At 41.8% G+C, this 21,272-nt stretch overlaps 2 protein-coding genes across 6 annotated transcripts; one reads left to right on the top strand and one right to left on the bottom strand.

Annotated features, from left to right (window-relative positions):
- Nucleotides 1–795: 795 nt before the first annotated feature.
- On the bottom strand, nucleotides 796–14,311 carry LOC102706730 (mucin-19-like). Of its 4 annotated transcripts, XM_040521299.1 has the most exons (12): nucleotides 14,169–14,311; nucleotides 13,502–13,780; nucleotides 11,622–11,796; nucleotides 11,395–11,549; nucleotides 10,703–11,314; nucleotides 9,149–9,268; nucleotides 3,530–7,289; nucleotides 3,180–3,299; nucleotides 2,599–2,715; nucleotides 2,327–2,416; nucleotides 1,367–1,474; nucleotides 796–1,186 (listed from the first exon to the last, which is right to left on the bottom strand). In XM_040521299.1, the coding sequence occupies exons 7-12, from the start codon at nucleotides 7,205–7,207 to the stop codon at nucleotides 1,139–1,141; spliced, it is 4,161 nt and encodes a 1,386-aa protein (XP_040377233.1). In that variant the 5' UTR covers nucleotides 7,208–7,289; nucleotides 9,149–9,268; nucleotides 10,703–11,314; nucleotides 11,395–11,549; nucleotides 11,622–11,796; nucleotides 13,502–13,780; nucleotides 14,169–14,311; the 3' UTR covers nucleotides 796–1,138. The 4 variants fall into 4 exon arrangements, with proteins under 4 accessions (XP_040377233.1, XP_040377234.1, XP_040377235.1 ...); XM_040521300.1 differs by having other exon boundaries at nucleotides 10,703–11,549; nucleotides 13,502–13,588; XM_040521301.1 differs by lacking the exons at nucleotides 10,703–11,314; nucleotides 11,395–11,549; nucleotides 11,622–11,796; nucleotides 13,502–13,780; nucleotides 14,169–14,311 and adding an exon at nucleotides 10,232–10,325.
- Nucleotides 14,312–16,600: 2,289 nt separating this feature from the next.
- Nucleotides 16,601–21,220, top strand: LOC102706453 (endochitinase A-like). Of its 2 annotated transcripts, XR_005811092.1 has the most exons (5): nucleotides 16,601–16,782; nucleotides 18,283–18,669; nucleotides 18,741–19,640; nucleotides 19,745–20,508; nucleotides 21,019–21,220. XR_005811092.1 is itself a non-coding variant. In XM_006649064.3 (4 exons), exons 1-4 carry the CDS (start codon nucleotides 16,731–16,733, stop codon nucleotides 19,975–19,977), a joined length of 1,572 nt encoding a protein of 523 aa, XP_006649127.1. In that variant the 5' UTR covers nucleotides 16,601–16,730; the 3' UTR covers nucleotides 19,978–20,528. The 2 variants fall into 2 exon arrangements, 1 of the variants encoding a protein (XP_006649127.1); XM_006649064.3 differs by lacking the exon at nucleotides 21,019–21,220 and having other exon boundaries at nucleotides 19,745–20,528.
- The last annotated feature ends 52 nt before the right edge of the window (nucleotides 21,221–21,272 follow it).

Genomic DNA, 21,272 nt, shown 5'->3' with positions numbered 1-21,272 from the left:
CCCTGTTACAACGTGGTGTAACGTTGAACCGCGGATGATTATTTTAAATGTTTACGTTACTTTTATTTCAGTCTATTTTATCTACTACTTTGCTAAATAAATGCAGCTTTTGTGCAATTTAACCTTAGCCTATTCCTTGATACTCTATTGTATTCATTATTCTTTCGTTCTTGGGTGTTACTTGTTGAGTACGGTGGTTTGTACTTAGCCTTGCTTAATTTTTTCCCCCTCCAGAGCAAGTGCCAGAGCTTGAGTCAGAAGTCAGAAGAAGGTTGTTAACAAGGTTGAAGTGAGGTTCAGTCCGCCGTCGAGAATGTGGCGTGGAGCTGAAGATTAGATGGTTTAGTTTGCTTTTCTTTTCCGCTGCATTTCGATAGATAATTGTTTTTATTTATTTTTAAGTCGTGAAACTGTGTATTAATTTGTCATAGTGTGTACTCGGGCTGATTTCTGGACCGAGATTCAATGCATGCTATTGTTCAGAAATTTGGTGTAAATTTTTGGGCGTGACATCCAACATAGCCAAATAGTCACATTGGTGATGGAATTCCACATCAAACTGTTGGAAGCAACCAAATAAAACCATGAAACTGAAGCACTTTATGCCAAGAAAAGATTATCGTGTTCTCATAGAAGAAAATGTTAGTTACACATGTTGGTCATGAGGTCAGAATCAGGAACCTATCATCTACTCTACTGTGTTAGAACTCCTGGTTACCCAAGCTTGGATTGGGAGCCTGCCATAAACAAAATGCTACAAGACTATATAATTCTACAATGCCTATGCCAATACAAGTGAGATGGGGAAGAGAAGAGTTGAACTTTACAACAAGTTTTCAGTTTCAGGATGTTGGCATCCTCAGTATGTAGGCCGCTATAAATAAAACATTGACAGGCTCTTCCATGGACTGATCCATGATTTCGTGCTGTTGCACTTCTCTTCCATGTAAATCGCAGAAATAGAAAAAGGACATGCAGGAAGTACAGACGCAAGAAATGGGGAAATATCTAACTAGAAAAGGGTAAAGGGAATAGAAAATGGGGGAGGGAATGAAGATACACAGTCAGCTACTGAAACTAATGATTGGTGTCACCTCTACATTCTATTCTTAGTTAGACATACATGGCATTAATCTGTTCACTCTGTTTCTTGTATGAGTTGTGTCCTTAGGCTGGACTCTTGGACCTGTTCAGACAAAACTACCATTTAAGTTAAACTGAACAGAAAAAAACATACATCCTTCTGGTATCAGGTAAATCTGCTGCAACTCGAAGCAGCCTATAATTCTATATGAAAATGCAGCTATATTTTACCTTGCAGAAATAGAGAATGATAATGATATGGATAAGAGAAGGAAAGGTGTACCTGTAGGGCTGCTGCGGTACCCAAGAGTTCTCTGTACTCATTGAGCATGCAGCTTTCTTTGGCAGCAACAGCTGAAAGTTCTGTAACCAGAGAGTGTGTAGCTTGTAACTGCAGAACATTAGCCAGTCATTAGATAAACCAGAAAAATAACCAAAGTGTGTAGACTACTGTTTTAATGGAAATGATTAATTAACACAAGGTGCTGACAGTAATAAATGAAACCTACATAGTAAAGCATAGGAAGCATCATCTGCTTTCATATAAATACCAGAATGAGGTCGATAATCTATGGCAATTTAGCATAGTAGAATTTACTCCATAGTTTACCATGGTTTACCAGATCTGGACTGGATTAGCTGAAATGCTACCATAATGCCGTCTACTCTCTTACAGGTATTATCATGAGGCCCCATTACACCACAAAAAATACTATCAAACCTCAAACAATCATAAGCTCCATGACCTCTCTTGCAAATTTGCAATGTATAATGAAATGGTCACGGGATTAAGCAATGCCACTTTGCCTAAGCAATTTAACACAAAAAACCACCGCTTGTACTATCATTCGCTTGTACAATGGTTTTTTTAACCTATGTGGTTATTACACGTGTATGAACTGAAGTATTAAAGTGGTAGTGGTCACTAGGAGCGCAATCATCAAAACATACTCCCTTCGTTCCAAAATAAGATCATCTTTGATCACCCTTATTTTGTCCCAAAATAAGTTCATCTTTAAGCAATCATTGTATGGGAGTTTTTTAAAGTAGAAAACTAATGCATTAGAACTAGATAAAGTGGAAGGACAATTACATTGAGATTTGATAAAATGGAGAGCATTCTAGTTTTTTAGTTTTTGTGTTGGTATGGGTGAAAAATGAAGTTATTTTGGAACGGAGGAATAACTCATTCTATATCTGCTAAAACACATAAATTTCACCAAATTTGGTCTTTTAGTTATACCTTTGATAACAAGTAGCAAACAGATGAGCCCATTGCTTGCATAATGTCAACTGCTGAACTGACAGCATTCTTCAAGGTAAGAACATCAGCCTGCAAAAGGTACATCATAAGCAATTAAGCATTGTGTTCGCATTTCACAGAAAAAACAGCAAACTAAACATTGCAAAGTAACTTGTTTGGCATTAATCTAGGTTATTATTTCCTCGTAAGACTACAGGAATCGTGATACTTAGGTGTAAAGTTTCCTATGTTAACAGGGTATTATATGATACCTTTGCCCCTCCTGTAACTGGAAGCCGTAGAGTGCTTGCTCTAAGAGCTTCAATCGCACTAGATAAAGAAGTAGAATGTTCTGTTTGCAAATCTGCCCAGTGAGTAAGGTAGTCCATCTGCATCATGGTAACATAACATAGAATAGTGACACGTCAAAACTAAGAAAGTGTGCAACATTTAATATTATTAGTTTTCACTTGCACAAAAGAATAGTGGGGCCCTATTGCACATTCAAACTTTAGGGTTTTCTTAACAAAAAAACTAGTGCAGGAATTGCCATGGTTTGGAATGGTAATATATACTCAACCAATCAAGCATGATAAGAAAAGTGTAAGGTTGGTCATTTGATATAATTTCATCAGAAAGGATTACTTGATCTGCCGCTACATTTAGTCAGAATGCACTTTTCTCTGGATGCAAGAAGTTAACTAATGTTTCATTAAAGAGAATGCTACTTTGTAAGATATTCTATAGACTTCTAAAATCACATTGCATGTATTAGACTAAGCAAATAATTAAAATAATTGCTTTCCATGATCAGCAATTCATAACATATATCATAAATCTCAACAAATCTTACTTGCTCTTTCAACACAACTCCCAGCTTGACCTCCTGTCGCAGCCTTTGAACGTAGCTCCTTTTCATAACCATAGAATCGCACAGGCTGGAGTTAGCATCCCATACACTGTAGAGCATAGTCTGTTTCAAATGAATAGATCAAGTAAGAATCAAACACAACTTATATTCTGCTTCAACACATTTTAAAATGATAAGAGAACAAAGGGAAATTATATTTAGCCAAAGCAATAGTATGGCATTTTCTCTGACCTACCAGCACGATGTGGCAAAGTAAAAATATATGATTGATGGTAAATGAATTCTGATACTATCACAAGTGAAATGACAAGATGTGGTGCTAAAAAGTTTACCTCAGCACTCATCTTCTGAACTGATAGCATTTCATCTACATAAGCATTTGTAAAGCGCCATTGCAAGTTCCTGTTATATAGGAGGCGCAGTTGATGGGCGTCTTCCATGTGGCTTGGGCTTCTTTTTCCTCTTGTTGCATCACCGATGTAGCTAAGAATCGAAGATGCAGAATCAGATCTGGCAGAACTACATGGTGAGACAGGTGTTGAAGGTCTAATCCTTGATGGGCTCGGCATCCTCCTAGGGGTAAAAGATGATGTTGATGAAGCCTTTGTTGGTGATGAAGGGCGTATAAGTCCACGTGATGGTGAAGATAATGTTCTGACCAATCGTTTTGGGGCTGCAGACTTTTCTGAATCATTTGAAGGTGTGTCTAGGTTTGAGCCAGCATTCTCCTCTTGGCTTTCATTTCCATTGGTAGAACCTGGACTCTTGAAGTCACCTGACAAAAGGTCAGGGCCTTTTGCTCTGCTATCAGCAAGAGACATTTTTCGGACAGTTGAAGAGATTGGTTGCTTGATTTTGTCAGTCAGATCCACGCTTCTTGACATGGCATTAACACCATCTGGTCCCAGTATTCTTCTTGCAGAAATCACTCGTGATGGAGTTATTGAGGATATTGGTCCATTACATTTCTCAGAAAAATCCATACTCTTTGACATATCAACAATACCAGATCTTGCTGTTCTTCTAGGTGACATTCCACGTGATGCTGTTGTCATGGTTATGGATGGTCTATCTTTCTCAGCAAAATCTATGCTTTTGGATATAGAACCAATGCCATCAGATGCAAGTCGCCTTCTTGGACTAGCTCCTCGAGATGGAACTCTCACTGATATTGCTCTGCTATCATTTTTAGTAGCATTAGCATCCTCTGAGATAGTTTTAGTGCCATCAGAAATGGTTCTACTTGGTGATTGCTCTTGTGATGTAATTGACACGGAGGGTGCAGATGTGCCTGTGTCATGAGAATCCATGCTTTCTGAAATATGACCATTACAACCATCTGGGGTTGCTGTATTAACTTCTGGAGCAAACTCGATGCCTTTTACTAGAGTACTGGTGACATCAATTCTAGTATCTGAAGTCTCACCAGATTCAACTGACGAGGTGGACTGTAAACTATCTTTGACAGTAGTATCCACAACCTCAGACAGAGCATTAATGCCATCAGAAGCAAGGCTGCCTCCCTGTGGAGTCCCATGCGATGCACCTGATGAGGTCAATGTTCTGCTGCTATCTTTGTCAGAAAAATCCATGCTTTTGGCATCGATGTAATTAGAGGTAACCCTCTTTCTGGGTGACATCCCTCTTAGTGCGGCTGATGAGGTAGATGGCCTATAGTCCTTCTCAGAAAAATCTGTGCTCTTCAATAAAGCATTGATACCATCAGATGCAAGCCGTCTCCTCGGTGAAATCCCTCGTGATGAAGAAGTGGAAGGTCTGATATTTTTGGGGGTAAAATTTATGCCTTTTGATATAGCATCTACGCCATCAGAGGCAAGTCGTCGTCTTGGTGAAATTCCCCGTGATGCCACCAATGATGTGGAAGGTCTGATGTCTTCTTTTTCTGTAAAATCTGTGTTCTTTGATATAGAATCTACATGATCAGAGGTGAGTTGTCTACGTGGAGAAACCCCTCGCAATGCAACCGTTGACCTGGCAGGTCCAGTATCTTTCTCAGCAAGATCAATGCTCTTTGATACAGCATTGACACCATCAGAGGCAAGTCGTCTTCTAGGTGAAAGGCCACGTGATGCAGCAGAGGAGGTAGCAGGTCGGGTAACTTTTTCAGGGCGATCTATATTCATTGATACAGTGTCAGCACCATCAGATGGAAGACATCTTATTGTTGAGATCTCTTGTGATGCAATTGAAGAGAGCATAGTTCTGTCATCCTTTTCAGTGAAGGTGATGTTCTTTGAAATGCCATTGATGCCATCAGATGCAAGCCGCCTTCTTGGTGACATACCACGTAATGAGACAGATGAGGTTGATGGTTTATTGTCTCTATCAGTCAAATCCATGCTCTGTGATATAGTACCACCACTGTCAGATGCTAATCGAGTTCTTGGTGAAATACCTCGTGACGCAGCTGAAGAGGTCGATGACCTGTAAGATTTATCAGTAAAGTCCGTGCCTTTTGGTATGGTATCGATGCCATCAGAAGCAAGCCTTCTTAGTGGAGAAATCCCACATAGAGCAGATGACGATGATGTGGATGGTCTGCTATCTTTGTCAGAAAAATCTGTGCTTCTTGATATGGCATCAACAACATCGGAGGCAAGCCTTCTTCTTGGGGAAACCCCTCGAGATGGAATTGATGAAATGCCTGCTCTGCTATCTTTCTTAGCAAAATCTATGTTTTTCGCGACAGCATTAATACCATCAGAGGCAGTTCGCCTTCTTGGAGAGTTTCCTCTCAATAAACCTGATGAGGTGGCTGGTCTCTTATCATTTTCTGGCAGATCAACGTTTCTTGATAAAGCACCACTGCCACTAGATGCTGATGTTCTTCTAGGCGAAAGTCCTCGTGATGACTTTGCAGCTTGTGATGTAGCATTAGATACACTTGACACTGACACACTTGGTGAAATCCCAGGAGATGATACTGCTGAGGAGAGAGTGCTGTTATCTCTTTCAGTAAGATCCATACTCTTCGACAGGGCCCTTGTACCACCTGATGTAGCTGTTCTTATTGGAGAAATTCCTCGTGAAGGAATTGCCACGGCTGCAGGTTTGGCATCTTTACCAACACTCATGCTTTTCGACAAGTCAGCTGTGCCATTTGAAGCAGTTGGTGTTCTTGGTGAGCTACCTCGCGATGAAATCGACGAAGAGACTAAGCGATCAATCTTGTCAGCAAGATCAATACTTCTTGACAATGTATTTGCAGCAGATGACAGAGATGTTTTCTTTGGTGAGACGCCGCGGTATGGAATTGACGACAGAGCTGGCCTGCTAATCTTGTCAGTGAGATCCACGCTCCTCGACATGGCGCTCACAGACGCCCTGCCCCCCATCATGGCAGGCCAGCGATGGTGGTCAATCACCTTAGCGTGCGGATTCTCCGGCTGCTCAGTGGCGCTCCTCCCCCTCGACGGGCTCCTCTTCCTATCACCTGCCGCTGCATCCCTCGTCTTGGTCTGATCCGTGGAAGAGCCATTGCTCCTCTTCCCCTTCGCCTCGAGCTGGAACGAGGAAGAAAGATTCCGCATTGACGGCCAGAGCCCATCAGGAGGAGCCCGGCCACCGGACAGCCTCCGCGGAGCGCTCTGGGACTCAGCGACGGCATCGCGCACCGGCGTGGACGAGCTGGAGGAGGACGATGATGGGCTGGAAGGCGCGGACGACGGCGACGTGGGGGCAGAGATCCTGGACGGGGCGGCCGCCCTGGACCCGCCGCCAGGCGACAGCCTCGACGGGGTCGCCGGCCTCCGCTCGGTCGACTGGGACCTCCTCGCCTGCGATCCCGCGGCCTCCGGCGCCGGCGCTCGACCGGCATTCGGCGACGGGTGCCTCCTCGGCGTGGCAGGCGCCGCCGCCTGCATCGCCCCCGCCGCCCTGCGCCTCAACGCGGCGTCGTCGCGGCCATTGCCGCCGCAATTCTTGTCCGCCGACAGCTCAGATTTCCGCAGCAGCACTTCCCCTGGCGCCCGAATTCCACAGGCGTCCATCCGCGCAACCACCTCCCGGTCTCAAATCCACCCGCATTGACAGCGCCACCACGGACAATCCGCCCACCCCGCCAAGAACAATCTGCCAATGCATCAAAAAATCAGCACACGAATCCAGAAAAAAAAGGAGCGCCTCAAATCGCCCCCAACCCAAAGCCACAGGGCACGAACCAGAACCAGATCGAAGCCTCCTCGGCGCAATGTGATTTGGTGGGAGAGGAAGAAAGCGACAGAGGAAGCCCAAGAAAAAGAAAAACCAAGCGACAGAGGAGACGGAGGCGTCGTTTTTGTGGAATTCTTTTTTCGGCAGCAGCTCGTATTATTTACGCCTAGGAATTGGAGCGTCTCTTTCGGGTGTGGCTTGGTCTCCACCTCACGGGAACTCCACGCACAGCTCCTCTGCTCCTGCAAGCCAAAGTAATGGCGAATCCAAGCCAAGCCAAGCTAGCCGCTTGCCACAGAGGATTAAATGGTGGGTGCCCGGAGACGAAGGCCACTGGCTGAGTTAACCACTGGATTAATTACGATGATTAGTACAGGGCAAAGCCCTCATTAAAGTACGCTGTTGCCTACCGCGAGGTTAATCAGCAGCAACAGGACACTGATGATAAACTAATGCAACTTGGGAAGAAAGAGAAAACAATCCATCCATCCATCCGCGGCGCGGGTAAAAAGGTCGCGGTAAAAAAAAAAAGGAAAGAATGGAGATGCGGGAGGGGGAAAGAGAAAAGAAAGGTGTGGCCGTTGCAGCGATCCCAACGGCTAGCGGCAAGCCGGCAAATGGCGGGGCCTCCTCGTCGCTGAGCAAATGCGCAAGAAATGGCAGAGTGAATTATATAAAAAAAAGAGGAAATTTTGTACTGCTGCTGCACTGCAACATCGCAAGCGAACAAATTGGCGCAGAAGAGAGAGGGGAGGAGAGGAGAAAACGACGGCGGGCGACGCCGTACGACCCGGACGGACCAAAATTCGACGACGACGACGGCCGGAACGGGAAGAAGATTCCAAGGGCGGAAGCAGGCGGCGCGCGCGACCTGGCAGCACCGCGTCGGAATTCGGAGCCTCCCAATGGCGATCGAACCCAGAAACCGGGGAGGGAAATCCGACGCTTTTGCTCGCGGATTTCGGCGCGATCGAGACGACTCCTAGAACGATTCCACGCAAAAAAAAAAAAATGCAAGGAAGAACCCGACGCGAGACACAGACGAAGAAGCGATCCGATCCTGAGTTGCTCACCTCCTGTCTGGCCCCGTGGCTCGCCGCCGCCGCGGCGGATCAGAATTGGTGGAGGAGTCTGTCGAGCGAGCAGGAGAGCAGGCAGCGCGAGGGATCGAGACGGGGGGAGGAGAATTACGCGGGCGTGCGGGGGAGACGAGGAGAGGGAGACGCGGTTCGCCCGAGAAAGCCAACGGCGAGGAGGACGCTTTTTTTTGGGCGCGTAGGTGAGGGGGACAAGGGACACGTTAATGTTTTTTTTCCTCCTTGGCCACGTAGGTGAGGGGACATGTTAATTTCTTTTAGAAAAAATATAAAATAAAAGAACGTGAATAAAAGTCGGACACTGCGAGTACATTTTTTCACTTTCCACCTTAGCTGAATTTCACCTTTTGATGGGTTTGATTGATGATCACGAGGACCATAATACTGTGTTTTTTACAAAATAATTTTTTTTAACTTCCTTGTTTTGTTTCTTTTTTTTGGTTGCTTTTGCTGCGTGAGTAATTAATTATTGAGTTTGTCCCCGCAAATGAATTATTGAGTTTGAATTAATTAAAATTTATTGTGTTTGAATTAATTAAATTTATTGGCTTTGAATTAATAATTAGTTGGTGTGTGTTTATTAGTGATACTATGATAAGCAGCAGATGTGGGGGGTTAGCTCGTGAGGAGCAATTAAAAGCCGTTTAAGATTTACTAAGAAGTATGAGCACCACGGCCTACCTACTGAAATTGTACCGTTGTGGTGCTGTTGGGGAGAAAACTGTCCTGGTGACGAGCACTTTCTTGCTTCACCTTTTCTTTTCGTTCTCTTCCCTCCACCTGTAATTTGTTTCTTACACCCTGCATTTTGGTACACAAGCCATTCTCATTTCAGTCACAAGGAAAACACATATAAATACACTCTTAATTTATCGTACTCACATATTTAGTTTATGGGGTTTTTTAGGTGTGGTTGGATAGAATATCAAAATCTCTTAATGAAAAGGAAGACATTTCATTCATTGGAAAATATCCCTGCCCAACCACCTATACGTTAGACAGTTTGATGACTCATATAACTTGCATGTGCAGTCATGCATCACCGTACCATGTCTAGCGACCTTACATGATTTACCATTATAATGCATCTACGAAAAGCTTCGGTTTTAGTATGTTTCAACACCAAATCTGCACTAGCTTCCGTAACCATGGTTTGCTTGCAAACGTGGCAAGTAAATACTTTTGCAAAGCTGTTGCGACGTCACAAACAGGCCTACATGACTACGCTAACATCCCAGGGCATTTGATCGCAAGCTCCAGTACTGCTATTAGCTACCTTCAGTAGCCAGTCAGCAAGCATCAGATCTTACCGCAAAGATATTCGAAGCGTCATCCGGCGGAACCAATTATCGTGTTTTTTCCGTGATTTTGCACCACAATTATCGTGGTTATCACGACAACCACGGTGATTTCACCACCCGTTTGGTGAATATAAACCGACTAAATACTGAACTAGAGGAGAGAGCAGAAGCAGGCTATAAGAACTAAGAAACTATATAAGAGACAACACGTGGGTATTGTATTAATTGTAAACAACTAACTATTAACCAACTTGTTCATTATATTATTAGAGTTTTTTTTACCATTCTTGAAAAATACCTCAAAGTACTACCTTTCTAATTTTAATGTAAAAAGTGTGTTGCTTTGAGATACATTGCAACTTGAGGTATCAAAAATTTATACTAAAACTTTTGATACCTTGAGGTACTTTTAAAATATGGTAAAAAAACCCATATTATTAGCTTTGCTTTTAGCAATACTTACGAGTAACAACAGTGAAGAACGGTATCCCTTGTACGGAAACGAATCCCAGTCCATCGGAACTTTTCATATTATCAGTTTAAATGCTCATTTTTTGGCTTTTACAACATAGTTGTACATAAAAAATAATCTATAAATGAAATTTTTATATATGTATTTTTAATGATATAAAAGTAAAGACTGAAAAATAAACTATAATTAAAAAAACTCTAAAATTAACTTCAAATTTAAAAATAAAAATAAAAATTTTGGCTTATAAGCCTAAGCTAAAGAGAAAAGATGAGAATGCGGCAAAAAAATAGAAAAACAAAATTTCATATTTAGCTAAGACCAGAAACAGTTGAAACCAATGCCATCGGGAATTTCTGTCACTGCTTTGATCCCCTAAGAACACTCAAAACTCCTGCACCATCTTGTCCAAGGTGCGTTAAGGTGAAAGGGGAAATGGGAACCAGAAAGCAAGAGAGAACGTACCTTCGGCACGCACAGTGAGTGAGCAGCAGTTGTAATTGGAAGCGGGCAGTTCAGTCCAGCTAAAAAGAGCAAGATGTGTCGATGAAATTATGAAAAGTTGATCAAACACGGCCCACATGCTAGTGGTCCGTAAATAGGTGCACAACTGCCTGGTCAACACATTGCATCAAGAATCCATGAAGAATCAGATGCAGGCTAGCTGCAGAAGCGCACATCAATGGAAGTAACTTCAAAGGTAGAATCAAGTTGAAATTAGGCAGGTCCTCTTGCTGAGTTGTAGTGTACTACTCTTCTATAGCTGAAAACAGTAGCTGTCCTGTAAAGAACGGTTTGGTAATAGCCGTAGCCCCAAGATAGCTCCACATTCACCAACTGATCTACTGCATAGCTCTAATACGGTCAACTAATATTTATTTTTGGTTAGTCTACTTGGTGAGTTGGTTAGCTTCTATATACCTCAATATACAGTAAACCTACGGATTAGCAACAAGGTAGTACCTTCCTGTAGCGGCTTATAATTTTAAGTGAACATGCCGTTTTGTAGATTAGGCTGCATGTCTCTTCGTAAGCATTTGATCCTTCTTAATGCTAATGCAATGATACACAAATCTTCTGTGTATTCCCAGAAAGAAAATTTTAAATGAGTATAAAACTCATTAGTAAGTGTACGAAATTCAGTAGTAAGGCATTACCTACAGAATCCTCATCTCTAACTGACTACTTGCAGAGTTGCAGTTGCTGCTCCATTAATCCTATTTTGATTGGATGAAATTCCAGGTAGAATGCAACTCACGTTGCAGTCTAAAAGCTGAGTATAGTAGGAGGCTACCAAAAGTGGAGCACCTGGCTGTATATCAAAAGCAGCAGGGTATTTCAGATATAAAGGTAACGCGGCAGAAACCAATGACTCATACATCACCTGTTGCTGTATGATGACGTTTATCGTAAGTCAGCATGAGAACTGGAATATTTGCCCAGCACCAATGGCCCGCCACCATAAACCGCTGTAGATTTAGTGGCCTCTTTCATCGTGCCCATAAATTAGGAAAGAACACTTTGAATGCAGAAACTTGACGAGCAAATCCCATGGTGCACTGAAATCACTAATTGAGCCCTTTATGCCAGAATCAGATATGATAAATGAAGAACCATGGAGTAACATGGTTTAAATGCGGGTTGTCTGTGATTTTAAATTTATCCACTGCTTAGGCAGGAGATGAAATGGAGACAGGTACATTTACGGGATGCTGGGAGCAGAATCAAAAGGACATACTATATTTAAATAGGGTCAATCAACCAAAAGTGTGACATTACTTTGTACTGACATTTCAAAGAATTACAGTATTAATAAGCAAATCTAGGCTGTAACGGTAATCATCATAAAAGCAGACAGAACACAGGGAGAGGATGGGTATCAACTATCAACCAACTAAAACATGAAGGACTTAGTCATCATAAAAGCAGACAGAACACTGTTTGAATTAGTTACTATATATGTGATAGGGAAAAGGTCTTTACCTATGATGCCAAACTGGAAGTTTCCAGATCCCCCACGAAATTTGATTTGTTTCATGTTTTACATATGAAATTAGTTGAACAAATTAGTTTGCAACTTTACAGCTTGAATTCCCATTGCCTGTTATATACTAAGAAACACAATTTAGTGTCAAACAGCAGTACTATTACAAACTTTATAAGAGAACGCATGAACGTGTGTTGATGTATAGGCTAGCCTAATAATTGATGTAGTACAATTTAGGGCCACAAGCAACAGGAGATAGTAGCATATCTGCTAGACTTCAATGTTTCCAGACGTATGTAACTGGGGTTATATCTTTGGAAATGGCAAGTAAAAGTCAGGAGAGAACAGATTAACCTGCCTACATAATAACACTCAACAGCAGACAGGTGATCTTCACAGGACTGTTTTGTCATCTCTTAAACCATTTCGCTCATCTTGTTTCTTCAGAAGGGGAACAAAAAAGCTTATAGATACACTCCCATCATTTGCTTATTGGCTTATCGGCCGCAATAAAAAAAAATGAATTTTAAAACTTAATTCGAGAGTTAATTTTGAGGTTTTTAATAGTAGTTTATTTTCTAGAATTGACTTTTAAATCTTAAATAAAACAAATATAAAATTTTTATCCATAAATTATTTTTGGTTGCTTCGTTCATTTTTCCACGGCTTATCAGTATTGCAATTGTGAATGGGTGTGATGCCCGCACAAAAGGTAAATGAATGGTATATACAGAAGATTAAGTTTATTCCATAGCAATACGATAGGAGTGGCCCTAGACAGTCCCTAATCCCTAGCAGTGTAGGAAAATGCCCTGATGTGTTCTCATATTCTCCACGGAGATCTAAAGGTCATGTGAGGTATTTATTGAAGTTTGAATCCAAAACTACCTCAATTAGGGACCTATAGCAATTAGGTACCTCAATTACAGCATGTGAGCATAGTATTCTGGGTAGAAAATAGAGCCTGATTCAACATACAGGTAGACATGTCTTTTTTACTATATATTTTAAGAGTTCCACCCCTTTCTAGAAAAGGAAGACTTTCTTAGTCAATTTGAGCACCTATGGTATCATTAACATTCATTGTTGCGGGATATCATGAACAGACTGAAAGGCAATAATGGAGCACTGCAGGTTTTGCTATTCCAACAAACCAATGCAGGATTATTAGTTTTATTCATGAATGTGCCTTTGCTAGTCCAAGTTCCCAGCAGATATGAAGTATGGAGAGAATAGTATTAGCAGACAGTTTGTTTTCAATAACAGTAGGACCTTACCATACTATCTGCAAGGGCCTGTACATGACACTCCAACGATCTTTACCATCATCCTTCTGTAATACTTCAGTTATCATCATTGACAGCCTGAAAATCACGGGTAGCCAGACGACAGATAGGGACAATGAATGCCTTGGTCGATAATTTCGCAGCATCCAACCTGACATAAAGTGAATTTCGACGGACCAATTTACAGTCTCGAAGGAGGCCACTGATAGCCTGACATAAAGCGAAATTTCGCTGGACCATTTTACAGTCTTGATGAAGCCCACAGATAGCCTGGAACGGGCATCAATGTTACCACACTCACTATTATGAATTAGTTATGGCCAGCACAACAGCTAACTGTGGCACTCTTTTGATTGATAGGTGCATAGAAAATTTTGAAATGGCATCACATGGTGCGTAATACTAATACTGGCTTCATGGTTCAAGGTAAAAAAAAAATGGAGGGGGCAATAGCGCTTGTAGCCTGTAGGAACCCTAAGCAGTCTCTATGGAGCTCAGTACGTCGCGGATCCGACGCGACGTCGTCTTGCTCCCCCGCAATCCACCGTTCCACACACGCGCGACGAACCCCTCCGCCGCCGCAACCCGCACAGCCACACCCAACGCCCCCGAATCCCACCTCCCGACACCCGATGGAAAAGAAAAGGCTGCGGCTCACCTCGCGGCTGTCGGAGTCTCGGCGAAGAAGGCGTGTAGCGCCCGGCGAGGAGGACGCCACCGGCGGCCGCGGCGCCGCCTCCTGAACCCGCGCGCTCGCCCGCGTTGGTTGGGCGGCCCAAAGCTGGCCTCGTCGCTGCTGGATTGCAGTTTTGCGGCCTGTTGGAGTGATTTGGGCGGCAATCTCGATGGGCCTTTTAAGCTGCGGGCTCAAGCAGATGGGATCATCCCATTAAGGCCCGGCCCATAACAGTTAACTGGGCCGTTTCCACTTACGGCCCAGTTTTCGGCCATTGAATATCGAAATATGTTCTTTTTATCTGCTACTACATTCGTTTTATATTATCAGACTTTCTAGTTTTGCCTAAATTAATATATATAATTTGTATATATGTCTAGATTTATTAGCATTTATATGAATCTAGTCAGGACTATAAAGTGTTACAGCATTTTAAGAGTAAATTTTTACAGAACTCCATGTACTTTGACCAAATTATTGCCAAACTATAGATTTAAGTCTGTGTATCATAAACTATAGATTTGGCACTGAATTTATCATAACGCTATACATTTAAGGTCTTTTATCCTAAAACTATAGATTTAGTTGTGAAGCTATTAAAGAACTGCTCATTTTAGAGTTCCATTATTATGTTTTTTTAAAGTTACAAAAGTTATAGCTTTAGGATTAAAATAATGTTAAATATATGGTTTTCTAATACAATGCCTTATATATATGTAGTTTGAAATTTTTTGTGTTTATTATGTAGTTTTGTGATAGTTTGATCAAACTATCAATAGTTTTCTGAAATTTACTTGCATTTTGAATATTGTGTATTCTAAAAACAAAAATGTATAGTTTGCTTGATGTTATTTATGTAGTGCAATAAGCTATAGTTTGTATGACATAGTACACTTACCATGGAATCATATTGTAAGGACATGACTAGGGGCTTCATCGTTTTTGCTTTCTTAATAAAAAGCAAAACGTCTTATTTGCAAATAAAAGTAATTAATGAGTAAAACCTTTTATATATGTGTCTATAGTGTTTCAAAGGAAAATAATTTAAAATAAATTACGATGATACAATCACGAATCAACTCCAAAGTTGAATTTGAAAGTTTATTTTTTTTCTTATCAACAATGCATTTGTTTAAACCAGTTACCCATCTTACTTAGCAAAAAGGGCTGCACACCACCTTCCCACCCCGAGTATTTCTTGAAAACAGCCTCACGCGAGAAGCGTGTTGTCTTTTCGCTAATGCCTATGCTTATAAGCCAAAAGTTAAATCTCTAACTATAAATCTGAAGTTGATTTTAAGGCTTTTTTCGTCGAAGTTTATTTTTTGACTTTTAGACCACTAAAAACATGAGTATAATTTCTTTTACAAATTATTTTCATTGAAAACATGCCATTTGGCTTATTTTACGGAAAAAAACCAAACAATCACACTAATTTTTTTACATGCACGTGACTGGGTAAAACCAAAACGTGTTATCTCAAAATATCCTCCACATCATGCAAATGGCACCAACAAAAATATAAAAAAACTATACCATAGAATTATCAAATCTACATTCTTCTTTTTTTTTCAATAATATTTGTCATCTTCAAATTTACTGCATCTATCGAATTATTTAAATCTCACTCTGGTTCCTAACTCCTGTAGCAATGCAATTATTTCTCGTAATATGAAGAGTTAATTGCTTCTATTTCTTTAGAGTTAGTAATTCTCTCTAGCATACCGTGAACATTTACTTCTATCATGTGAGTTACTTCCCCTAGTAGTACTTTAGGTATGTCTATGACATAGTCACTTTCGAGTTTAGGTATGTCTAATACGGCATAGTCATTTTTGAGTTATTTTCCTCTAGCGGTATAAATTTTATTGAGGTTTAATAAAGTAAAGAGTAGTCTAGTTGTTTTTCTTTTGTATTGGTATGTATATGATGCATAAAAATAATTTTATTTTGGGTGAAAAATATAAGAATACCATGTTTGTAGTTTGCAATTAAGCACATAAACAAATATTATTACATATAAAAAAACTACTACTACTCGATGTCTCTATGTAACGATACGATACTTTCGTATGTTCCTAGTTAAAAGTTTCATTTTTAGTTTAACTCATACAAATCAATACATTTATTTTCTACTATTTTGAACTCTAATGGATATAACCACTATTTTTATCAAATTTTCAGTGCAACAATTAGATAAGAAATGCGGTCGAGGCATCAGTTCCATGTGAATTTGATAGCACAAACTCTCTCAAAAACCATCTGGGCTCCATCCCCAAGGCGTCACGCAGACGGCCACACCGCGGCTGAAATGTGGGCCCGGCTCGTACGCCTCACGCCCGAAGCCTATATAACCCGCCACCTCATGGCTCTTCCACTTCTCTCCCCTCCTCTTCTCCTCTCCTCCTCCCCGAAAAGAAGAAGAGAGGGAAAAAAAAAAAATTAGACGCAGCGAAGAAGAACACCAAAAAAAAAAAAAATCCAAGAGATTAGGGCTTTCTCCTCGCGCTCCTCGCGATTGCGCCACCGATTCGGTCCAATCCAATGCCGCGCGCGCCCAGGGCCCCGAATCCCCTCCCCGCCGCCGCGGAGAACGGTAAGAAACCCCGCGGGTGTTGGGGGGTTTCGGGTTCTTGATGTTGATTTGTGTGTGTATCTGATGCTGTTCGGCTTTGGATTGTGTGGGCGTCGGGTGGTGATTCCGATGCATTGGTAGCTCCCGATGGGTGGCTCGAGAGATATCGGTTCTTGGTTGGGGGATTTCCGCGTGTAGATGTGCGGCTGTTCGGGCTCGGTTTAGCTGCACAGGGCTTTGTAAGGCGCATGTACGGATTGGTTGAGCCATCCCTGATCGGATCCTGATGTTGCGTTAATCGAGTGGGTCTAGTAGTAGGATCAGATGAATGTCATCAGGGAGGGTGCAACCGGGCCAGATTTTGGCTTTGGGAATTCGGCACGCCGCAGCTGGAAAGCGGCGGGTTCTGTAGATTTTTTTTTCTCTTTTTGTTCTTCTTGAATTGGGATACCGCGATAGTCTGGAACTCAAGAATAGTTGCTGTTGTTTCGGTTACCTTTGTTATGCTACGGAATTCTGTGGAGATGATGAGCAGGGGCAGGGGTTTTCTTGATTTGTTTTACCCTGGGATTGGGCAACTTCATAAACAAATGGACTTCTTTTGATGGTCTGTTTCGCCAGAAGGGAAAAAATAATCGTGCTATTGGGTTGCCTTTCCAACGAAATGTAATCTGTCCATTGGGAATAGGCTGTATCAATTGTTAATAGGTCGTAATCGAATTGCTCCTTTTTGCCTCAAGGTTTGGTATTGTTTAGGTTGAAATGTAAGGGTGCATGTACCATGTGGAAACCATATGCTGATGTGCTGCTCCTGTTTTTACCTCGGCTTTTTTACTTGATATAGAATTGAAGCATGGATCTTTTGTTTATTACAGTAGGTATTTTTGTTTCATATCACTAATCTTCAGCTCACTTGTTGGGGGCAATCTTCAGCTCACTTAGTAACACTGTAACAATACCTTGTAATACGTTGTGTTGGTGTATTGTAACATTGTAACAGTGGCTTGTAATATGTTGTGTTGGTACATTATATGTGCATAGGTAGATGCCATAATGCTGGGAATTGTTTTGTTCCTTGTTATTCTGGTTTCATTGCTACAATGCCTTTTCTTCTGCTCATAAATATCTCTGCTACACTTTCATGACTGGCCAACAATGAGGCCTAAAAATATTATTTTTACTTACATGGCAATTTGTTTCTGAGATGTTTCAACTTACAAGATGGGCTAATTTCTTTATCTTGTGCTTTCTTCTCCACCTCTTGCGTAGAGTTTTGCATCGCACTGGATTTTGCAGTTGACTGTGTCCTCCTTTGTTAGAGGATCAGCTACATTGTCTTAAGAATTAATTTTGAACCAGAATTTCAACGTCACACAATCTTGTTATTTGGTTTTAAGGAAGCTTTGCCTTTTTATTAAAAAAAGAATGCTTTCTTCTCTCCCTCAAGTTAATGCCTGCTAATGTTACACCCAATGGTAATTCTGGGTAGTTTATTCTGACTTTCATCTTTTTCAAATTCAGAGGATAACGATACTGGCCAAGCTGAGCCATCTTGCAGCACACCTGCCCATCATCAGGCTTTCCGCCCTGTTACTCGCTCTATGACCCGTAAACCTACCGCTATTGCTGCTTCACCTGATGTGAAGGAAGGAGGTCCTGCTAGCACAAGCAGGTGTAAAAGTACTACAGGTCCTTGCTTTAGCACCCAATCAGCTGCCTCAAGACCATCTGTAACACGTGTCCGCAGTCCTCATAAAGTGGCTTCATCTGCTTGGAAGCCCCTTACTCAGCCTGTTGCTATGGATGAAGACTTGAAGCGGACAATTGCTCCTTCAACCAATCCTTCTGTCAAGCGCTCCAGAGTTGCTTCATCTCAAGCTGCTAAAGATAGTCCAACTGTTCACAGAGGTGCTTAGATGCTTTGTTTACTCATTTTCATCATTCATGTTTTAATCCAAATTTTGATTATTTTGTTCCAGGCAAAAAGAGAAATGAAGAAAGCACTAGCCGGGGTGATCAGTTGGATGGGGCAGCCATCCCATCTCCATCAAAGAAGCTGCAGACTGGCAAGAACCCTTCTGATGTAATTCCAAAAAGGAAACTCACTATCAGAAATCAGGATGGTAAATTAGCTGCTCCACTGTCTATGGTTAAGTTGGAGACTGAAAGTGGAGAAAGTTCTGTCATTGTTTCCTCAAATATTGGTCATGCAACTAGAAATGACAATTGTCAGTCAGTGGAAGCAGTTCAATTATGTGCACAGCAGCTGCAGCTTGATACAAAAAATAACTCCAATGATATTATTACAGAAGCTACTGCCAATGTAACAAACCAAGCCAATCTGCCTGTTGCTTCAGGCAATACTGAAGCTATTGTTAGCGGAACAAGCCAAGTCAATCAGTTGACTTTTCCAGTCACTGCAGAAGCTATACCCAACAGAGCTCACCATGTCAAGCACTTAGCTGCTCCATTCAATATAAAACCTATGGTCAACAGAACAAGTCAAGTTAATAAGCCAGTTTCTCCAGCCCGTACAGACGCAACTGCCAACAGAGGACACCAAGTTGTTGCACAAAATAAGGTGTCTGCTCCAGTCATCACAGTTCCCAGACAAAACTTCCAAGAGGATGTTCAAAGGAAGCTTGCCAAGTTACTCATTGCCAGGAGACAGATCAGTGGCTCGGCTCCGGCTGGTACATCTGCTCCATTGGTCACACCGAAACTAGAGATCGGGAAAGCTAAGGCCTCACCGTCCAATGTTCTCTCAGATCCTGCATATGCGAATGCGAAGGCATTCTTGATCAAACAGCAAGAACAGCTGCTGCAGCAATATAAATCGGCAAGTTCACAACAGCAACAAGTCCACATCAAAGGACCAGGTAAAAAAAAGGTCTTCATGGTTTCAATGCGAGTCAAAGATAATATTTTGGCCGTCTGTCTTAACCACCTGACTTGATCACATTTTTCCCCGGTGCGATTTCAGCTCTAGCAGACAAGGATGAGGCGCCACCAGTTGAACCATTGGGAACAAGGTGCCAGCTGTGCAAGATCGATGTAGCTTTCAGGCCTCAAGGTGACAATGCTCGTGACAATGCTCCTCCGGTGGTGGCCGTCCTTGCCTGCCACCATGCATTCCACAGCCACTGCTTCGAGGCCATTTACGGCCTCGCTGAGCCTTCCCAGTGTGTTGCCTGCGTTGATTCTGGCAAAGCCTGATGATCATGTTGCACTGATCGACGATCAGCTGCAGCATCGATTTGTACCGGATGAACTCTGATATAGGGATACAGTTCTTCGTTTTAGGATACAATGTAGGGAAGGGAGGTCGAGGTCTCAACAATAATCTGTTGGCAGGAATTTTCTGGGCCATTTGTGGCTCAAGTTCAAGCTGGATAGTAGCATTCTCTCTGGGTCTTGATAGTGAGATGGATCGTTTGACATGCTCGTGTTGCCGTCCCTTGTTTTGTTGCCATAAAAAAATCCTGATGTATTTGTAGCTGGCCCAGCCAAAGCCTCCGACAACTAGTCAGCTATTGGGCTCGGATGGGCCGGATGGGCCCCCAGGAGGACGGTGTACGTAACGTACTCGCGGCTTGGTCCAAAGTAGTTCACGTGTCTTGGCATTGATAGCCTGCCTTCATGCCGGTGTCAGTCGCTGTGCCAGTGCACGGGAATTGATGACCATGATGATGATGATCACCAGCTTTGGGTCGCACGGCTGAGGATGCTTTCCTGAACTGTTAAAGAGTGAGTTTTTCTTTTATACTGCTCCCCTCATGTTGTCTTTTATATAACGTTATTCACGTTTATAGTTACGTTTTGATCATTTGTTTCATTTAAAAATTTTATCCAGTTTTTTATATGACGTTTTGACTCAACGTCTTATTTATATTTTTTTACGATTATGATAAAATATGAATAATACTTTATGCGTGACTAATTTTTTTAATTTTTTTTCAAATTCTTCAAATAAAACGAATGATCAAACGTTAAATACGAAAAAACAAAAAAATTAAGTTATTATGGGACGTAGGTAGTATAAAACTATAAGTCATATTTCATAATAATAAATTAAATTATAACAAAATAATTACTAATTATATAATTTTTTTAATAAAATGAATGATCAAATTTAATATAAAAGTCAACAGTGTCTTATAAAAACATAGAGCAAGTATATAAAAACTCACGTATTTATATAAATTTTTAAATTCATAATAATTAATCTTATTAATATTATTTAATAACTATTGAAAGGTCGGATAATACTCCATCGACAAAAGAGAACGGTAGCCTGAGTGCTGGTGGCCTGGCTCCAAGCTGTTGTCCCATTGGGAGGCCACACGCGCAGCACCAGCAGCGACTGACAGGCAGCCACATAGGATCCGGAGGAGAGGTGAGCAGCAGCCACAGAGGATCCTGCGGCGGGTGGTCGTTGGCGGGTAATCCAAGCGCGACCGCAACCAACCGCCCCCGCGCCCGCGCCAACGCCGTTTAGGGTTAAAGTTAGA

Source organism: Oryza brachyantha, chromosome 2, assembly GCF_000231095.2.
Source record: "Oryza brachyantha chromosome 2, ObraRS2, whole genome shotgun sequence".
In the NCBI taxonomy this organism is placed as follows: Eukaryota; Viridiplantae; Streptophyta; class Magnoliopsida; order Poales; family Poaceae; genus Oryza; species Oryza brachyantha.
This window is presented reverse-complemented; position numbering and strand designations above follow the sequence as displayed.

Excerpts from the sequence above, each read along its gene's own strand:
- LOC102706730 (XM_040521299.1), bottom strand. The coding sequence starts at position 7,207 with ATGGACGCCTGTGGAATTCGGGCGCCAGGGGAAGTGCTGCTGCGGAAA. Across the intron at positions 2,417-2,598 it reads CAGTTACAGGAGGGGCAAAG|GCTGATGTTCTTACCTTGAA; the intron begins GTATCATATAAT and ends TACCTTTTGCAG. Across the intron at positions 1,187-1,366 it reads GTACCGCAGCAGCCCTACAG|GTCCAAGAGTCCAGCCTAAG; the intron begins GTACACCTTTCC and ends TTGTCTGAACAG.
- LOC102706453 (XM_006649064.3), top strand. The coding sequence starts at position 16,731 with ATGCCGCGCGCGCCCAGGGCCCCGAATCCCCTCCCCGCCGCCGCGGAG. Across the intron at positions 16,783-18,282 it reads CCCCGCCGCCGCGGAGAACG|AGGATAACGATACTGGCCAA; the intron begins GTAAGAAACCCC and ends TTTCAAATTCAG. Across the intron at positions 18,670-18,740 it reads TAGTCCAACTGTTCACAGAG|GCAAAAAGAGAAATGAAGAA; the intron begins GTGCTTAGATGC and ends ATTTTGTTCCAG.